The sequence below is a fragment of the Polypterus senegalus genome, chromosome 17, assembly GCF_016835505.1.
Source record: "Polypterus senegalus isolate Bchr_013 chromosome 17, ASM1683550v1, whole genome shotgun sequence".
NCBI classification, from domain to species: domain Eukaryota; kingdom Metazoa; phylum Chordata; class Cladistia; order Polypteriformes; family Polypteridae; genus Polypterus; species Polypterus senegalus.
Window position 1 is genome coordinate 12,185,429 of NC_053170.1, and position 15,619 is coordinate 12,201,047.

Consider the following 15,619-nt stretch of genomic DNA (forward strand, 5'->3'; position numbering starts at 1 on the left):
CCCACTGCTCATGACTACAGGTGATGACATGGGTGCAGATCGACTGGTAAACCGAGGACTAAGGCTGTAGACACAGCTCCCGCTTCACCTGCATCAACCAGCACAGGACCTGAAGAACATCTGCCGCCACCCTTTTTTCCGTCACTTGTGAATGAGATCCTGAAAATCCTGAACTCTTCTACTTTCAGCCGTAGTTTCCCCCACATTTGGAGAGAGCATTCCACTTATTTTTGAGAAAGAGAACCACTATGACCTCAAGACTTGGAGGTGCTGATCTTCATCCAGGCCTTGTGCTGCTGACCCACCACACACACATTAGCTTTTCGCTTATTTTTGAAAGTTCCTGAATAGTCCTCTAAATACAATTGGGCCCTGGCTGGTCAGCTACTGTACCTGGACTAGCAGGACTCGTTGGTGCCATCAGCTACATGTCATTAAGAAATGTGTGACTGTAATTAACAACAGGCAGCCACCTTTAAAGGGTCACAGCAGAGTAAACTGCAGCACATTCTGTTGTCTCAATCTTCATGAAACAAAATGACAAATCTCAGAAATGACGGTGTGCAATCTGAAGGCTCCATCACTCCTGATGGATGAGAACAGATGAACTGGACTATCCATTTAACAGAAGGTCACAGTATGGCACATTGTCAAAACTGCTTAACCAAGTTCAGGGTCAGTGGGGTGGGGAGGGGGATTCGGTACCAATCCCAGCAGCACACTCCTTAGGCAGTAGCCAACCCTAGAAGGGGTGCAGGTCCATCCACTAACTAAATCTAATAATAATGTGACATTCTCAAACCTGCATAATTCAGATTTTCATTTTGGGGAATCAGGACCTACCCGAGCAACCTCTGGCACAAGGCAGGAACCTATGACAATACGCATTTATAGTGCCGTTATCTTTAGCCAAGGAAGTTTTTCTTTTAATTTTGGTTTGCCGTTTGTTAAATTTCAGGAGCTTCTATAAAAAATTAAGTCCCCTTAGGACAATAAAACGTTATCTTGTATAGAATGCCTTTATCAATTAGATAATTTTTGACCCTTAATATAATGAATTTCACATCACTGTCTCAATCGTATTGTGCCTTTCTCACCATTCTTGACCTATTAAACAGCACCTTTCATGTCTCTCCATTGTATACAGGAGTTCACAGCTCTTTGTCTACCTACTATATAGTGCCTTTTAGATCTCTTTTGACTTTTATAATGCTTTTCATGTTTGACGATTATATAGTGCCGTTCACATCTTTCTCCATTAGTGCTTTTGCCATCTATTACACAGCACCTTTCACTTGTCAATCATGCACTGCGCCTCTCACATCTCTTTATCATCCAATTACTTTCACCAATCTAATATAGCACCTTTCACTGCTCCGCTTGTCTACTTAAGATATGGCACCCTTCACATCTGTTTGTTTAAAGCTGGAGGGGGCACCAATCCATCGCTGAGCCCACCTTGCACATATCCACGGTCCACCTAACTTGCATGTCCTTGAGGTGCGGGATGAAAACCCGAGTGCCTGGAGAGTCACCAATGGACAACAGCCGTGCTACATGACTTGAACTAGGACCTTCTCATCACTGGTGGCCGGTTGGCATCTCTGGCACCTTCATCACGGGCCACAAGCGACTGCAGTAGGGCTGTCGGTGGTCCATCTGTCTCTCCCTCCACATTGTTTTTCCCCCCCAAACATGTGATCAGTTTAAAATGAAGTCACGTATTCTCTTTCCCACTCCCATTACTATTTCTTCAGTGGAGGTTAGTCTGGACACATCGTTGACATTGAGTGGTTATCAGTTATTTATTTTTGTTCAAATTCATCTGAAACAAAAACCGTTAAAGCTGAATTTGTCATGAAATGAAAACCGCACTCCCTGCACCAGGAGGCAGTCTGAACCCCCCCATGCACCATCACGGCGGCCCAGCACGTAACAAAAGACACCATGAGACACTCAGATCAGGTATAGAAAAGTTTTTTTTGTCCTTGCATCTTGAATACAATGACACCCCACAGCCGTGAGCTGAATAAATCACCGAAGGATGAACTGGTAACCAGTAAGGAAGGAGAGACTGTCCGTTTTACACCGGGGTCAGTGTGAGGAAGGCCACAGATCAAAGCCTGGCTCCTTCTTCACAGCGCGGTCTATTGTGCTCCAGGAGGCCCCCCACACACACACACATTGCAATTTGATTTGAAACCCCTTGAACTGAAGGAGAGCAGAAAAGGAAAATTATAAAAAAAAAAAAAAAAGTCATGCAAGACCATTTGGGTGTAGAATCAGGGGAAGCTGTCGTCGTCATCTTCGGCCATTTCTTTGGCGAATTCCAGGTCCTGCTGTTCTCGTTCGCGCCTTTCCTGGGGGGGACACAGGAATACAACAATGCCGTCAGTTTAAAGTTCTGATGTCACACCGGCTCGATTTACACACTCATGAAGTTCCCTGCGCTTCTTGCCTCAAAACACAACTCACGAGTGGAACAATAAATGAATGGGTTTTGGGAAGCAAAAAAAAGGTTTCCTGTGATGTAATTCGAGTATTTCTTTTTAAAATGACACTCATCGTTATGAAACAATGATTTCAAAGAAAGCACAAAACAGAAAGTCAAAAAAGGAAAAAAAAAAAAAACAAACTGCGAAAGTTTTCCTCATAGCCCAGTGACTCTTCAATGAAACCTTCCTGGGGGAGATTTGGTCCTCTAAGCTGGTGTTCTGGAATTACCTAAATGTGCACAGTTGTGATGTCATGCTAATCTTGGCCCCTTCTCTTATTATGTTCAACGCAAATTAAAATTAAACAAATAAATAAATAATCAGAAACTCTGCCAGAGCTCGAGGCCAGGATTGGAGAAGATATCCCATGCGATTTCTGTGATGTTGCCATGAGACAGTCCAAGTGTGGCCAGAGAATTTGGAGCAAATAAAGCTTTCTATCATTTGGTCAGCCATTTAGTCTGGTGAACCGTCATTCCCATGGCCTGTCGAGCAGCTAGCTAGTTGGTTGGCCGAGTTATAGGTTTGTTTGTTTGTCGATCGATCGGTAAGTCATGCGTAAGTCATGCTGTGGGACAATTGGTTGATCTTGTCGGTTAGCCAGACACTCTACTGGATGATCAATCAGTTAGTTGGGTGCTCTGTCAGAAGGTCAGTCAGGTCTGACGGTCGATTGGTCAGTCAGTCACACAGCTGGCGAGTAAAAAGTGAGGCAGAGGGCGTTGCCCCCGACCCAAGTGAGAGGTGTGAGGCACAGCCAGTACAGTGCATTGTGCAGGTTGTAGTAAAGGCAGACAAAAACATGTGGAGCTGCACGGAGGAGCCATGAAAGCTCAGGGCAGCAGAGGCTGCGGTGTTTGAGGACGGCCGGCCACGGAATGCGTTTTACTTTTTATACCTACTCAGAAACTTGTTACATTATTTTTTTTTTTTTTATTGATTTTATTGTAATCACACAACAATTCCATACAAACAGATCAATTTTTACAAAACTAGGATCAAAAACAAATCAACCCTCACCACTCGAAACTTGCTACATTATGATCGATGGATCTTAAGGCTCTAATTATTACAGAATACCAACTCTAAATCGAACTGGATGGACCGTGTAAAAGGGGGTTAGGTCTAAGGAAAAAAGGGGTATCAGGGCGAGGAAGTATACAGCGGACCAGAGTGGAGGAGGCTGGCCCAATACAGTGACCCCACGCAAAAGTGGGAAAAGCTTTAGGAGAAGATGAAGAACTTCTCCTCGTGTGCTTTTAGCATACATTGTTAACAACACATTCGATGAATTTCTGCTCCTGACATTTCCAGTTAAGGCTGGGTAATTACACTCTCCTATTATGAGAATATCCCCCTCGTAAACTCATCTCTGATGTCATGAAAAAGTTGTGTATGGGCACAAGTCTCATTTGACACCTCCATGACTGTGGATTTGATTAGAAAGCAGCAACACCCAATTTGACGCAGATGCCCCTCTGCACAAGTTTTGCAACATTAACCCATAAACGAGGAGCACGTGGACCTTAGTTTGCTATTTTCTCAATCAATTATTAAACTTTCACACACACAAGGTAAATCTATTAAATTCTGCTCAGGTCACACATACAGAGACAAGCTCCATGTTAAACTGACCGTGGAGACCACCTTGCTAGCTTCGCCTCCAATTTTTTATTTTTTTCTTCACTGCAGCTCAGTGATGGGATATGGCGATTGTGTATGATGCTACTGCAAACTCTGATGTGGTTTGGCCTTCGTGTATAGCGAATCACCTACTTGTGTATGTCCTGATTGCGGTCTCCATGGCTAATTTATTGTAGAGTCCATGGCACCAGAATAAGATTGGAGGATTCAGTCTCAAATGGGACCCCAAGATTACCATCTGGTATTTTACACCAGTTACAACACAGCAAACCTGGAGATTCAATTGGCACGTCTGACCCACAGCGTGATACTGAGGATGTCTGTTAACTGGCTTGTGCTCCGACCGTAATAAACAGATGCAAACATAGAAGGCCTCTTCTTACAAACCTCCACTGAAGTTTCAATCTGCCAACTAACCCGTAAAACACTAAAATCTGTGCTTCAATTTAAATGTAGTGTCAATCTTTTCAGATGTAATAAAACTTTTTTGTCATCTGTCATCCACTGGTAGAGGTTCGGTGAGGGCTTAATTAGAACGATTTAGACAAGAACAGGCCCTTCAGCCCAAAAAAGCTCGCCAGTCCTATGCGGACATTTTATAGATTGACCCAGTTGCCCAACAAATCTTTTTCCTCCACTCTCAGTGGTCCCAGGCATCCTTTGCGATGAGGCCCAATCTATTCATATCATGTGACAATCTTACAATCAAAGTTGTTCTTCTGAAAGATGCCACAGTGGAAACCATTTTAGGGTTCACAACAGCACCATACATATGAAGGTTCAAGAATCAACTTTTTATCCACAGCAGGCGCCATTTAACACCCACAACAAGATGATAACAAATCTGTGAAATCCCAACAGATTTCCAATTTTAGAAGGATCCTTAAGTACCTACAACTGACACAGGCTAAGTTCAGGTTTTCTTCATCTGTTCACATCCTTCTAGGTCACCTACTAGAGCAGGGGCGTCTAACTCCGGTCCTGGTGGGCCGCAGGTTTTCATTCTAACCCCTTTTCCTAGTCAGTGATCAGTTTTCGTGGTTAATTAACTCCTTTTCCCTTCATTTTCATAGCCCTGTTTTGAAGGTTTCCGTCCTCTGAATTGATTTGTTTCTTCAGTAAATGGCAGCCAAACAGAAATGAGATGTGAGACGAGCCAACAGATGACCAGCTAAACTGGAACATCAAACTCCAGCCAATTTCACTCCAACCAGTTTCTTAATGAGAAGCCAATTCATGCTTGCTGTTGGTTTTCTGTATTTTCTAAGACCACCGTCAAGATGTTTTGCTGACCTGAGCAGATCAATGTGGCCAAGACCTTCACCTTTCTTTATTTTCAGGTTAGCTGGTTGTGTGGCGGCTCGTTTTGTGTCTCGTTATTGTTTGGCTGCCAATTAAGGAAAAAGAAACAACTAAGGGGTCCGAGTCATGTCAATTAAAACGAAGGCAAAACAAGTTAATCAGCAGCAAAAACGACTCATTGATTAAGAAGATGGTCAGAGTGGAAACCTGCAGCCACTGCGGCCCACCAGGGCCAGAGTTGGACACCCCTTACTAGACATTCAAGATTTATGTTGTCCACATATTAGGGATTTTTTTCACCTTCAATGGAGTGAGCTCTTCCAAGAATGAAGAAGTTCTTTGTCAAGCCAAGGGTTCTATTAAAGAACCACACAACCCAGTCAGGGGCCATTTTAAAAGCAGCATTTTTAGTAGTGTGTGACAGTAAGCGTCACAACAACTTCCTGAGCTTGCGTCACCATGGCTGTTTGCATATTGGCACATCCTGCTGTAATCAGTGCAGGTGAAGATGTCATCAACAACAGGAAGTCGTGCAAGAGTGGGCTTTTTTTTTTTTTTTTTGTTAAAAATAGTAAACTCAGTGAATGAAGTCTAAAATAAGAAGCAGATGGAATTGAAGGCCCTGAGTAGCCATGTTAGAGGATGGATAAAGTGACATGCACAAGCTGTGCTCTGATTAAAACACCTCACAACACAGTCAGAGGCCATCTTTATCGTTTTTAAAATGAATGGCTAAGGTATAACATCCCATACAACTGGGCACCAGTCACCATCTTGTGTGTTCACTTGGGACAGGCAGCTTAACGTAGTAAAGTGGTACAACATCTCTTTGATATATAAAAAAATTCAATGTCCGTCTGCTTTTCACAACAGAACTACTTTACGGATTTAGATCGGGTTTTTTTTTTAATATAATTTGCTTGAACATTCCGGTTGATTTTGCAGCTTCTCTCATCGCACTAATTATCACACTTTGCTTGCTGTTCCAATTTATTTGCACGAATCCGAGAGAGCGGCAGCGGGCCGAGGGGTTGGGGAAGAAGCATGACGTCAGGAGTGGGGAGTCGGTCTACCTCTGTGTTTTGGAGTGCAACTTGCCTCTGCTTAGCTAGCGATACCTTTTTGTTTATTTTTAAAGTTTGGGATGGGAGATGGGAGACTGAGCTACAGAAAGCAACACCTCAGGAAAGGACACAACATTTTTTATTGTCTAAGCCAGGGATCTCAAACTCCAGTCCTGGAGGGCCGCAGTGGCTGCAGGTTTTCATTCTCACCCTTTTTTCTTATTAGTGAGCGGTTTTTGCTGCTAATTAACTTCTTTTGAATTCATTTTAACTGACTTTCTCTTGAAGACTCAGACCCCTTAATTGTTTCTCTTTCCTTAATTAGCAGCCAAACAATAATGAGATGCAAAATGAGCCAAAGCAACTGGTGTCCATCATACAATATCTGAAAATAAAGAAAGATGAAGGTCTCAGGAATGTCGATCTTCTCAGGTCCACAAAACATCTTAACAGTGGTCTTAGAAAAGCAAAGAAAAAAATCATCAATTTTGGAAATGTCTGCTATTACAGAGTGAGAGCAGCAACAAGCCGTGGAATTAAAGAGCGAGTTTAGTTAACAACAAGAATTGGCGCCTACTTAAGCAACTGGTTGGAGTTTGATATTCTGACTTACTGCAGTTGGTCTTCTGTTGGCTCACTCACTTCACATTTCATTTCTGTTTGAGTGCCAATCCTTCTATATAAAAGCGGTCAGGATTGTCCTTCCGTCCCGTGAGTGCTACGCAGGCGCAGAGCTTCACACACACCCGGTCCACTTTGCAATGCACCATGGGATTTGTAGTTTCGTTTTTCCAGGTAAAAGATGATTTTCTACTCCAGACGGTGTGATATCTTCTTCTTCTTTCTTACTATATTAAAGCAGTCGGGATTGTCCTTCTGTCCCGTGAGTGGAAAGCGTAGCGGTATTCCGCTTATCACAGACTTACTACTTGCAGCTTGAGGTATGAAGCGACGCGATCTGAGCAGAGTTCTGGTGCTGCCATCGTTCCCTTGCTTTTGTGCGCGATGCACTGGAAAAATAGACAAAATTATGTCTCTGGAAATAATTAATGTTGATGGAGTACAAATGCCTCACCGCATAGTAAATATCAGGGGGGTTCAAAAGGGCGACCTCAATATAGAAAAAAAAGTTTAAATTTCATCACAAAAATAACAAACTACGAGTATTAAAGTAACACCGCTCAAATGCAATGTAACCAAATTAATGAGTTTGTATAAAATATCAAATTGATCTACATATTGAATTGCCTTAAGAAGTGGTCAACTTAACAGTCAGTCACCTTAAAAGGCGGGTCAGCCTAGTTAAGGAAAGAAAAGACGACATTCAGGAGAACAAATCTTAAAAAAACAAGTCAATTAAAAATAATTCAAAAGAAGTTAATTAGCAGCAAAAACAGGTCACTAAATAAGGGTTAGAATGAAAACCTGCATCGAATGCAGCCCTCCACGACTGGAGTTTGAGATCCTTGATCTAAGCAATATGCAGAAGTGATTAAAAAGACAAAAAAAAAAAAAAAGAAATTGTCACTTCATAGTGTTAAAATGTGTTCAATACAAATCGAGGGGTGTTATGCTCAGACTATATAACGTGAGTGCTGTGTTGCAATTCTGGTCACCACACTACAAGACAGACAAAGCAGCACCTAAAACTGTACAGAGGACAGCAACCAGGTGCGTCCCAGGACTTGTGACAGACACTGAGAATTAAAGCTGTTTAGTTTTGAGCAGAGGAAACTACGTGAGGACCTCAACCAGGCTGGATGGCAAGATGTGCCAACTTGAGCTATTTTTCAATGTGTTGTATGGGGCAAAATATTGATTTGGCTGTGTTTTGGGGTTATTTTTTAAAGGCTACCCACACAATCAAACTCACCCCAAACACCTAGGGGACCTTTAGAAAGGGTGGTCTCGATGCAGTACCAAGTGAACCTTGGAGTGGTTTGTATGATGTCTGAATGTACTGTACTGTGCATTACGCATGACATTTTGTGTGCTGTTGGGGACTCTCATTCATAGCATAAGGAGTCGAGGATTAACGTGGGGAATTTAAAAACAAACACCTGACCTTTTTTTGTTTTTTTTTTAATTATTTAATTTTTCGGGGTTGGGGTTTAATGTTTCTGCTCTGTGAAAGAAGTCCACGAGACACCCATTGTACGTTCATTCATATGTTGTGTTTGCTTGAAAGTTTACACCGTGAAACACAACCAAACTAACTGTAAACTGAAACAACATAACAAAATGTTCCATGATTTGGAATGAATCAAACGGAGTACAAGTGTGAAAATGCCTTAAGAGTGCGTATATAAAATGGCCAACCTGTGAAATATTCACATAGGCACTAGATACAACAAAGAACCCCCTTCTTAAATGGAAGGAAAAAAAAAAACAAAAAACACGACATCCCAAGATGCTAAAACAGTGAAAAAAAATGTGTGCGGTTCGTTCAGTATGGCCGGTAATATGGCCACACTGGAGAGATCTGCATTCTAGCCAGAACAAAGTAAATAAAGGGTCTTCCTTTTATGACTTTGGAAATGCACTTTCAACAGGGCCTGTAAGTTGTCCCACACACCTGACTAAAAACCCGTGGGGACTGTGCCTTTCAGCTTGTGGTACCAAGACTATGCAATAGCCTGTCTGCGTGGAGCCGAGTCTGTTGCTTCTTTTACAAAACAACTGAAAACATTTCCCTTTAAACAGGCTGAGTGGTTCCTCTTTGTTTATTTTTATTGGTTTTAACTCTTGTATTTGTATTGTATTGCCGTTCAGCGCTCTGTGACCTTTCGTCTGTGAAGGGCGCTATATAAACAAACTACTACTACTACAATTTTGGTTATGTGATTCAATTTTCTAAGCAGTTATACCTTGTCTCCTCAATCATTGGTTATTTGTATGTTACTGTTTGCACTGAAATGTTTGTTTAAATATAAATGTGTTTAAAAAAAAAAAAATCAAAAAACGGTACGTTTAAAATCAATTGTTTAACTGAAAATAGATGAGTGCAACAGTACCTTATACCCCTGCCTACCCCCCTGGGCTGGCAGTGCTTGTATATCTTGCTGATGTTGGTGTATTTTATTTACTCACTAACGCCCATGTCACATTACACAACTTTTGTAGTGATTTTCAGTCACAGACTTCATTTACCTAATCTTAGCGAGTCTGACTCCCCAGTGACAAGCAGTCATGTACTCCGATATCCTCAGTCCAACCCGTCTTAGGCTAAGCGCCATAAAATCAAACAGGCTTTGCCTTTTGTCGTAGGCGCACGACAGATGACAACCAGTGAGCACTCACACAGATGTACCATTCATTGAACGCGGCAATGAGGAATAAGGAATGTGGGTGTTTGCAACCGGACACGCAGAAGTGTAGCTCATCTGTCTGATGGCTCTTGTTTTATGTTCTGCGATAGAATGAGAGGAAAGAAAAGAAAAAAAAGGGGGCAGAGAGTGTGGCTGAAGTGGTCTTACCTGTAAACCCTTCACACAGGCACCAGCTCTGTCAGGCAGCACGGTATTGGCTGTCAGAAAAAGGGGGGAGGCCTGCAATCCCCTCTACCTAGAAGTCATGTAATGTGACACTTGGCTTAAGATAAATGGCACACAAAAGAGTGTGTGGCGCTGCAGTGTAGCTCAAAATGAACAAGAAATGGAGAACATGGACGCATTTCACGGTGCTCCCAATCCCAGGTGAACGACAACAAGAACAGATTCTACTGTATGTGTATAATCTGAATTAAAAAAAATACCTCAAAGCTTACAACAGGCAGTCACATTCTCAGCTGCACTGTCACACATTTCTACAAAATGTGTGGATGCTGGGGGAATTTACAAAAATTGCATTTTGTTGCTTCTTCTTTTTCACATCAACCACCAGTTTCTGTTTTACTGCACACCTCCAATTAATACATTTCCAGGAAACCCAATGCAAAACCTTGACACAACTCTAAACATGGGTTTTACTATTTCTACTATCCATTCAAAGTAAGAATCTGGTTGGAATGCACATTTCCCACCTTATCGCTGGAGGATGCTAACCTTTATATTGGTAAATGATACACTCTTATAAAATAACCTGCTTGGACACAAATGGGATAAATGAGCACCCAACACTACACCAGTGCTGACTCGATACTAAACTTCTGACATTGGTATCGATACCAGATTTTATACCTCAGTACCGGTGCTAAAAGAGTTATGAAGACAATAATGGATAACTCCAAACCCCCCCGAAACAATTCTAATTTTAGCCTCCCTGCTGCCCAACAAAATTGCTCGCCTCCCTCTTGATAGCCTTCAAGTCCTGTTTGCATTAAAAACATAAGGTGGATGAGGTGGCCCGTGAAGCCCCGAAGCAATAATTGGGGTGGCAGGACGGATGTCATTGGTGGGTCCCCGTGAAGTCTCGATCATGTTAAAACAATAAATGGTCCACCCTGTAAAGTCCAGCAAGCACTGAACTATTAAGGCAGGGCACCCCGTGAAGTTGCAATCGTGCTGTAGCAAGTCAAGTTCCGACTGCGTTAAGAAGTGTGTAGTTTCATTCTGTGAAGTCTATAAAATGGATTAAAAAAAAACTTCTATAGAGTGTATGGGGGTGAATAGACTGGAAAGTGGACACTTGACCACCAGTACCAGAAAATCCCAAAATGCAGGTATCAGACCATTTTATAATTTGGTTTTTCGTTACTGGTATACTGTACAACCCTACTCTACATCTACATGAAAAAGTCCAGTATTAAATAGAAGGAACAAAGAAAGACCCTGAGGTGGGACTGCTTACCTCAGCAGATTCCAAATCTTTGTTGTAAGATTTTGGTGGGAACCGCATTGCCTGCAAGAGAGGAAAGTGGAATTAAAAACAATACAATATCGCCACCTGCTGTTTGCTACAGTCACTGCATGTCTATGATATGCCAGCCAATTTAAAATGGAGCAAGTTCTATACATTCATTTACTGCATTTGCTTGATCTAAGGAGGCCAAGTACATCCTATACTGTAAAAAAAAAAAGTTAAAATTACTGTAAAGTACTGGCAGCTGTGATTGCTATAATTTTACTGTAAAAAATAAGGTGACAGTATTTTCAGGTCTGCGGTATAACTTTGTAGTAAAAATTACTTGCTTATTCTTTACAACACATTCCAATAGAAGTGAACATTTAACCATAGCCTATAATCCATGCACTGTAATAAATATGCTAATCAATAAACTCTTAGAAAATATCGTCAGGATCAAATACCACTACGCAGTTGGCATCAATAAAGTAACAACAATCAATAGCAAATATGTACCCTTTAATTACGTACACTGAAAAGAATTCGATGTTTAAGGAAGTTATGGCACATTGTCGGGCGGAGAAGTAAAGTTTACTTTTGTGGTGTTTAGTGTCCTACAGGTGTGCCAGCTTATCGAATGCAACCCACCATAAATCAGCTTCCATAACCTCAAAAAACCTTCAACACACTGGGAAAAATACATCTATTAACTTTTTTACCGAATTTTTTTTTCCTTACTGCGCAAATTTATGCGGTTCACCAGGAACAATACGGTAAAAGGGGGCGTGTCGTTATGCAAATCTCGTAACTTCGCTGTTACTGATGCAGCGCTTTACCGTTTTACTGTTTGCCCTCGCTATTTAACAGTTTTACATTGTCAAATCAACAGCGATTTTTTCAGTGCAACTGTAATGTATCAGTAAACGTTATGCAGCATATTTTGAAGGTAGAAAAGTATTGATTTTACAGAACTTGGCTGTAATAAATTAAATGTTTTGTTTAAGATATACTGGTAAATTTTCTGTAGAACATAAGGTAACTCTCCTTTTTTTTTCAGAAAAAGTATTTTACTTTCACCATTTACAGTATTTTTACTGTTAAATTTACTGACATTTTTTACAGTGCAGCACCAGGCAAAGGCAGGAATCAGGCAGTGTATGATGGGGCACACATTTTTACACTTCCAACTCACACACGACAAGCCAGTTTAGACCTGCCAGTTATGTGAACAAATCAGTGCAAACCACATAGATGGTGACCGGGCTGGGATTCAAATCCAGGACACTGAATCTGTGATTCAACAGTCTTAACTGCTGCCACACCATGCCAACATCTGATTTAAGCATTTGAAGAAAGGCAAATCACGAGGGCCTCCCGAGTCCACAAAAAATCATCAACTTATATGATGGGCAGAGCATGCTGGGCCATACTGATTTTTGGGTTTTCCAGATGAGCAAACTAAACGATTTGATGATATGATATACACGCTTACTGGCCACTTTATTAGGAACACCCATTCAACTGCTTGTTAACGCAAATATCTAATCAGCTAATCGCATGGCAACAACTCGATGCATTTGGCGTGTAGACATTGACGAGACAAACTGCTGAAGCTGAAACCGAGCATCACAATGGGGAAGAAAGGTGATTTAAGTGACTTTGAACGTAGCATGGTTGTTGGTGCTGGACAGGCTGGTCTGACTAGTTCAGAAACTGCTTATCTACTGGGATCTCTCTAGGGTTTACAGAGAATGGTCTGATAAAAGGAAAATATCCAGTAAGCAGCAGGTCTCTGCCTTTTGATGCCAAAGGTCAGACTGGTTCAAGCTGACAGAACAGAGATAGTAACTAAAATAAGCACTTGTTACAAGCAAGGTATGCAGAAGAGCATCTCTGAACATGCAACACATTGAACCTTGAAGCAGGTGGGCTAGAGCAGCAGGAGACCACACCGGGTGCCACTCCTGCCAGCTAAGAACAGGCAACTGAGGCTACAAGTTACACAGGCTCACCAAGACTGGACAATACAAAAATTGGAAAAACGTTGCCTGGTCTAACAAGTCTCAATTACTGCTGATACAATTGGATTGTAGGGTCAGAATTTGGCATCAACAACATGAAACCATGGATCCATCTTGCCTTGCATCAACAGTTCAGGCTGGTAGTAGTGGTGTAATGATGTCTGTGATACTTCCTTGGTACACTTTGAGCCCCTTAGTACCAATTGAGCATCGTTTAAATGCCACAGCCTACCCAAGTATTGTTGCTGACCATCTCCATCCCTTTATGACCGCAGTGTCCCCATCTTCTGATGGCTACTTCCAATAGGAAAATACGCCATGTCACAAAGCTCACATCATCTCCAACTGGTTTCTTAAACACGACAATGAGCTCACTGGACTCAAAAGGCCTCCAAAGTCGCCAGATCTCAATCCAACAGAGCACCTTTGGGATGTGGGGGAACGGGAGCTTCAGCTGACAAATGTGCAGCAACTGCATGATGCTATCATGTCACTATGGACCAAAATCCCTGAGGAATGTTTCCAGCACCATGTTGAATCTGTGCCATGGCAGTTCTGAAGGCAAAAAAGGGTCCCAACCAGGGACTAGCAAGGTGTACCTAATAAAGTGGCCTGCGAGTTTACAGAGCGAAGATGGTGTTACACACGTGAGCTTGGTGGAGAGCTTAAGGGTTTTGGTGACGAGGTTGGCACCGTGATCTAATGTGTCTCTTCTCCTCCCTCTGCACAACTGAAGACCGACAGCCACTCCACAATTGATGTCATTTCTATTGTCTGTCCACCTGGCCTCTCGCCTTCCTGACACATGACCATATAATCTGGGAACTGGCCAAACCAGAACTCATACCACCACAATTATTGTGTGTTTGTTTTGTTTTTCAAAACCTTCACTTATAACACGGTCACTTAAGGTGGTGCCCCCAACTCTCCATCTTTGTTTGTCTCATTTTCACAATGTATAGCTCTTGTCTGGCTGATTGTAACTTTTGTGAAGCCATTCTGTGTTGGACTTGCACAGGCTACAAATGTCTGCCTCTGCTGCAGCCTTAGATCTCTCAAATTAACTTCACTTTAGATGGATTATGTTGTACACAAAAACTGAGCCATCACAAGTGTTTTAGTCAGTCAGTAAGTGTCACTCGAAGGTGTAGTGCGGTGGCTTCTCCAGGTTCAGTCTTGGGGTTCACTATGGCTGCATGTTTTGTTCCAATTGGTTTCAAAAATCAAGCAGTCATTTTTTTTCCCCTTCTAACAATGAATAATTAACTTGGCTTTTTCTTTTCTTCTTCTCTTATTTTGCATTTAGAAAAGAGCAAGTGTGAGATTTACATTCAGTAAGAAATTACGGATTTCTATTTTGCCATAGTTTTAGGTGCTTAACTCTTATCGTTTTGCTATTAATTTTCCCTTTTCTGTAGTGTTTGCTTCTTTAATTGTGTAACAAAAGTCAGAGACACAGCATGAAAACGGTGGGCCAGTGGAGGCACAGATATGTTCAGGCACATCGTCACTTTACCTTTACAGACATATTGTGGATGTCCAAGCAAAAGGAAATTCGCTGGTGGAAAGCAAGCTGGGGTTCCCTGGTGCCGTAAATGTCTATGGTCTCTTTAGACTGGACATAACCCTTTTCATGGTTGATGCTGGCCTCAATCACGCCATCTCGGATAGCCTGCAAGATAAACAAACAAAAAAAATGTAATTATAACAATTATAACCCTTAGCATCAGCCTTGGTTTGGCCCCAAATGTGAGCAGACAAACACAAGACCTGCTGCCAGCCGAGCTAAAGAGGATCTGCAGCAGCCTGGCAGCCAGCGTCACACATGTTCTACACCTGTGTCACCTCTGCAAGGTGGGACATGAAGTCTCAGAAGTGGTCCCAGGCCAACACACTTTGCAGAAAAAAAAAATACAATTTAAGCGTGCACTTCACGCGCCCGATATAGTGGCATTAATTTACCTTGGCTACAATAAATTCTGCATCCTCGGGGCTGTCAAGTTGTAACTTCTGTGCAATGTCTGCCAAGGAGATCCTAGAATATGACAGGCTAATCATCCTCACACCTTAAAAGATACAAAAACAAAATTTCAAAATTGAATATGGAGAGAATATCACAAAAAAAAGGGTGGCACGGTGGCGCAGCGGGTAGCTGCTGCCTTGCAGTTAGCAGACCCGGGTTCGCTTCCCGGGTGCTTCCTGTGTGGAGTTTGCATGTTCTCCCCGTGTCTGCATGGGTTTCCTCCCACAGTCCAAAGACATGCAGGTTAGGTGGACTGGTGATTCTAAATTGTCCCTAATGTGTGGGTGG

At 42.1% G+C, this 15,619-nt stretch overlaps 1 protein-coding gene across 1 annotated transcript in view; it reads right to left on the reverse strand.

The window, feature by feature from the left end:
• Nucleotides 1-1,961: 1,961 nt before the first annotated feature.
• The window catches only part of psmd3 (proteasome 26S subunit, non-ATPase 3), a 35,415-nt gene continuing 21,757 nt past the window's right edge, over nt 1,962-15,619 (reverse strand). Inside the window, exons 9-12 of the mRNA XM_039739497.1 lie at nt 15,271-15,374; nt 14,825-14,980; nt 11,294-11,344; nt 1,962-2,360 (exon numbers count right to left, since the gene is read on the reverse strand). Of these exons, the coding sequence (XP_039595431.1) occupies nt 2,283-2,360; nt 11,294-11,344; nt 14,825-14,980; nt 15,271-15,374 (389 nt within the window). The 3' untranslated portion in view covers nt 1,962-2,282. The remainder of the gene's footprint in view (nt 2,361-11,293; nt 11,345-14,824; nt 14,981-15,270; nt 15,375-15,619) is intronic.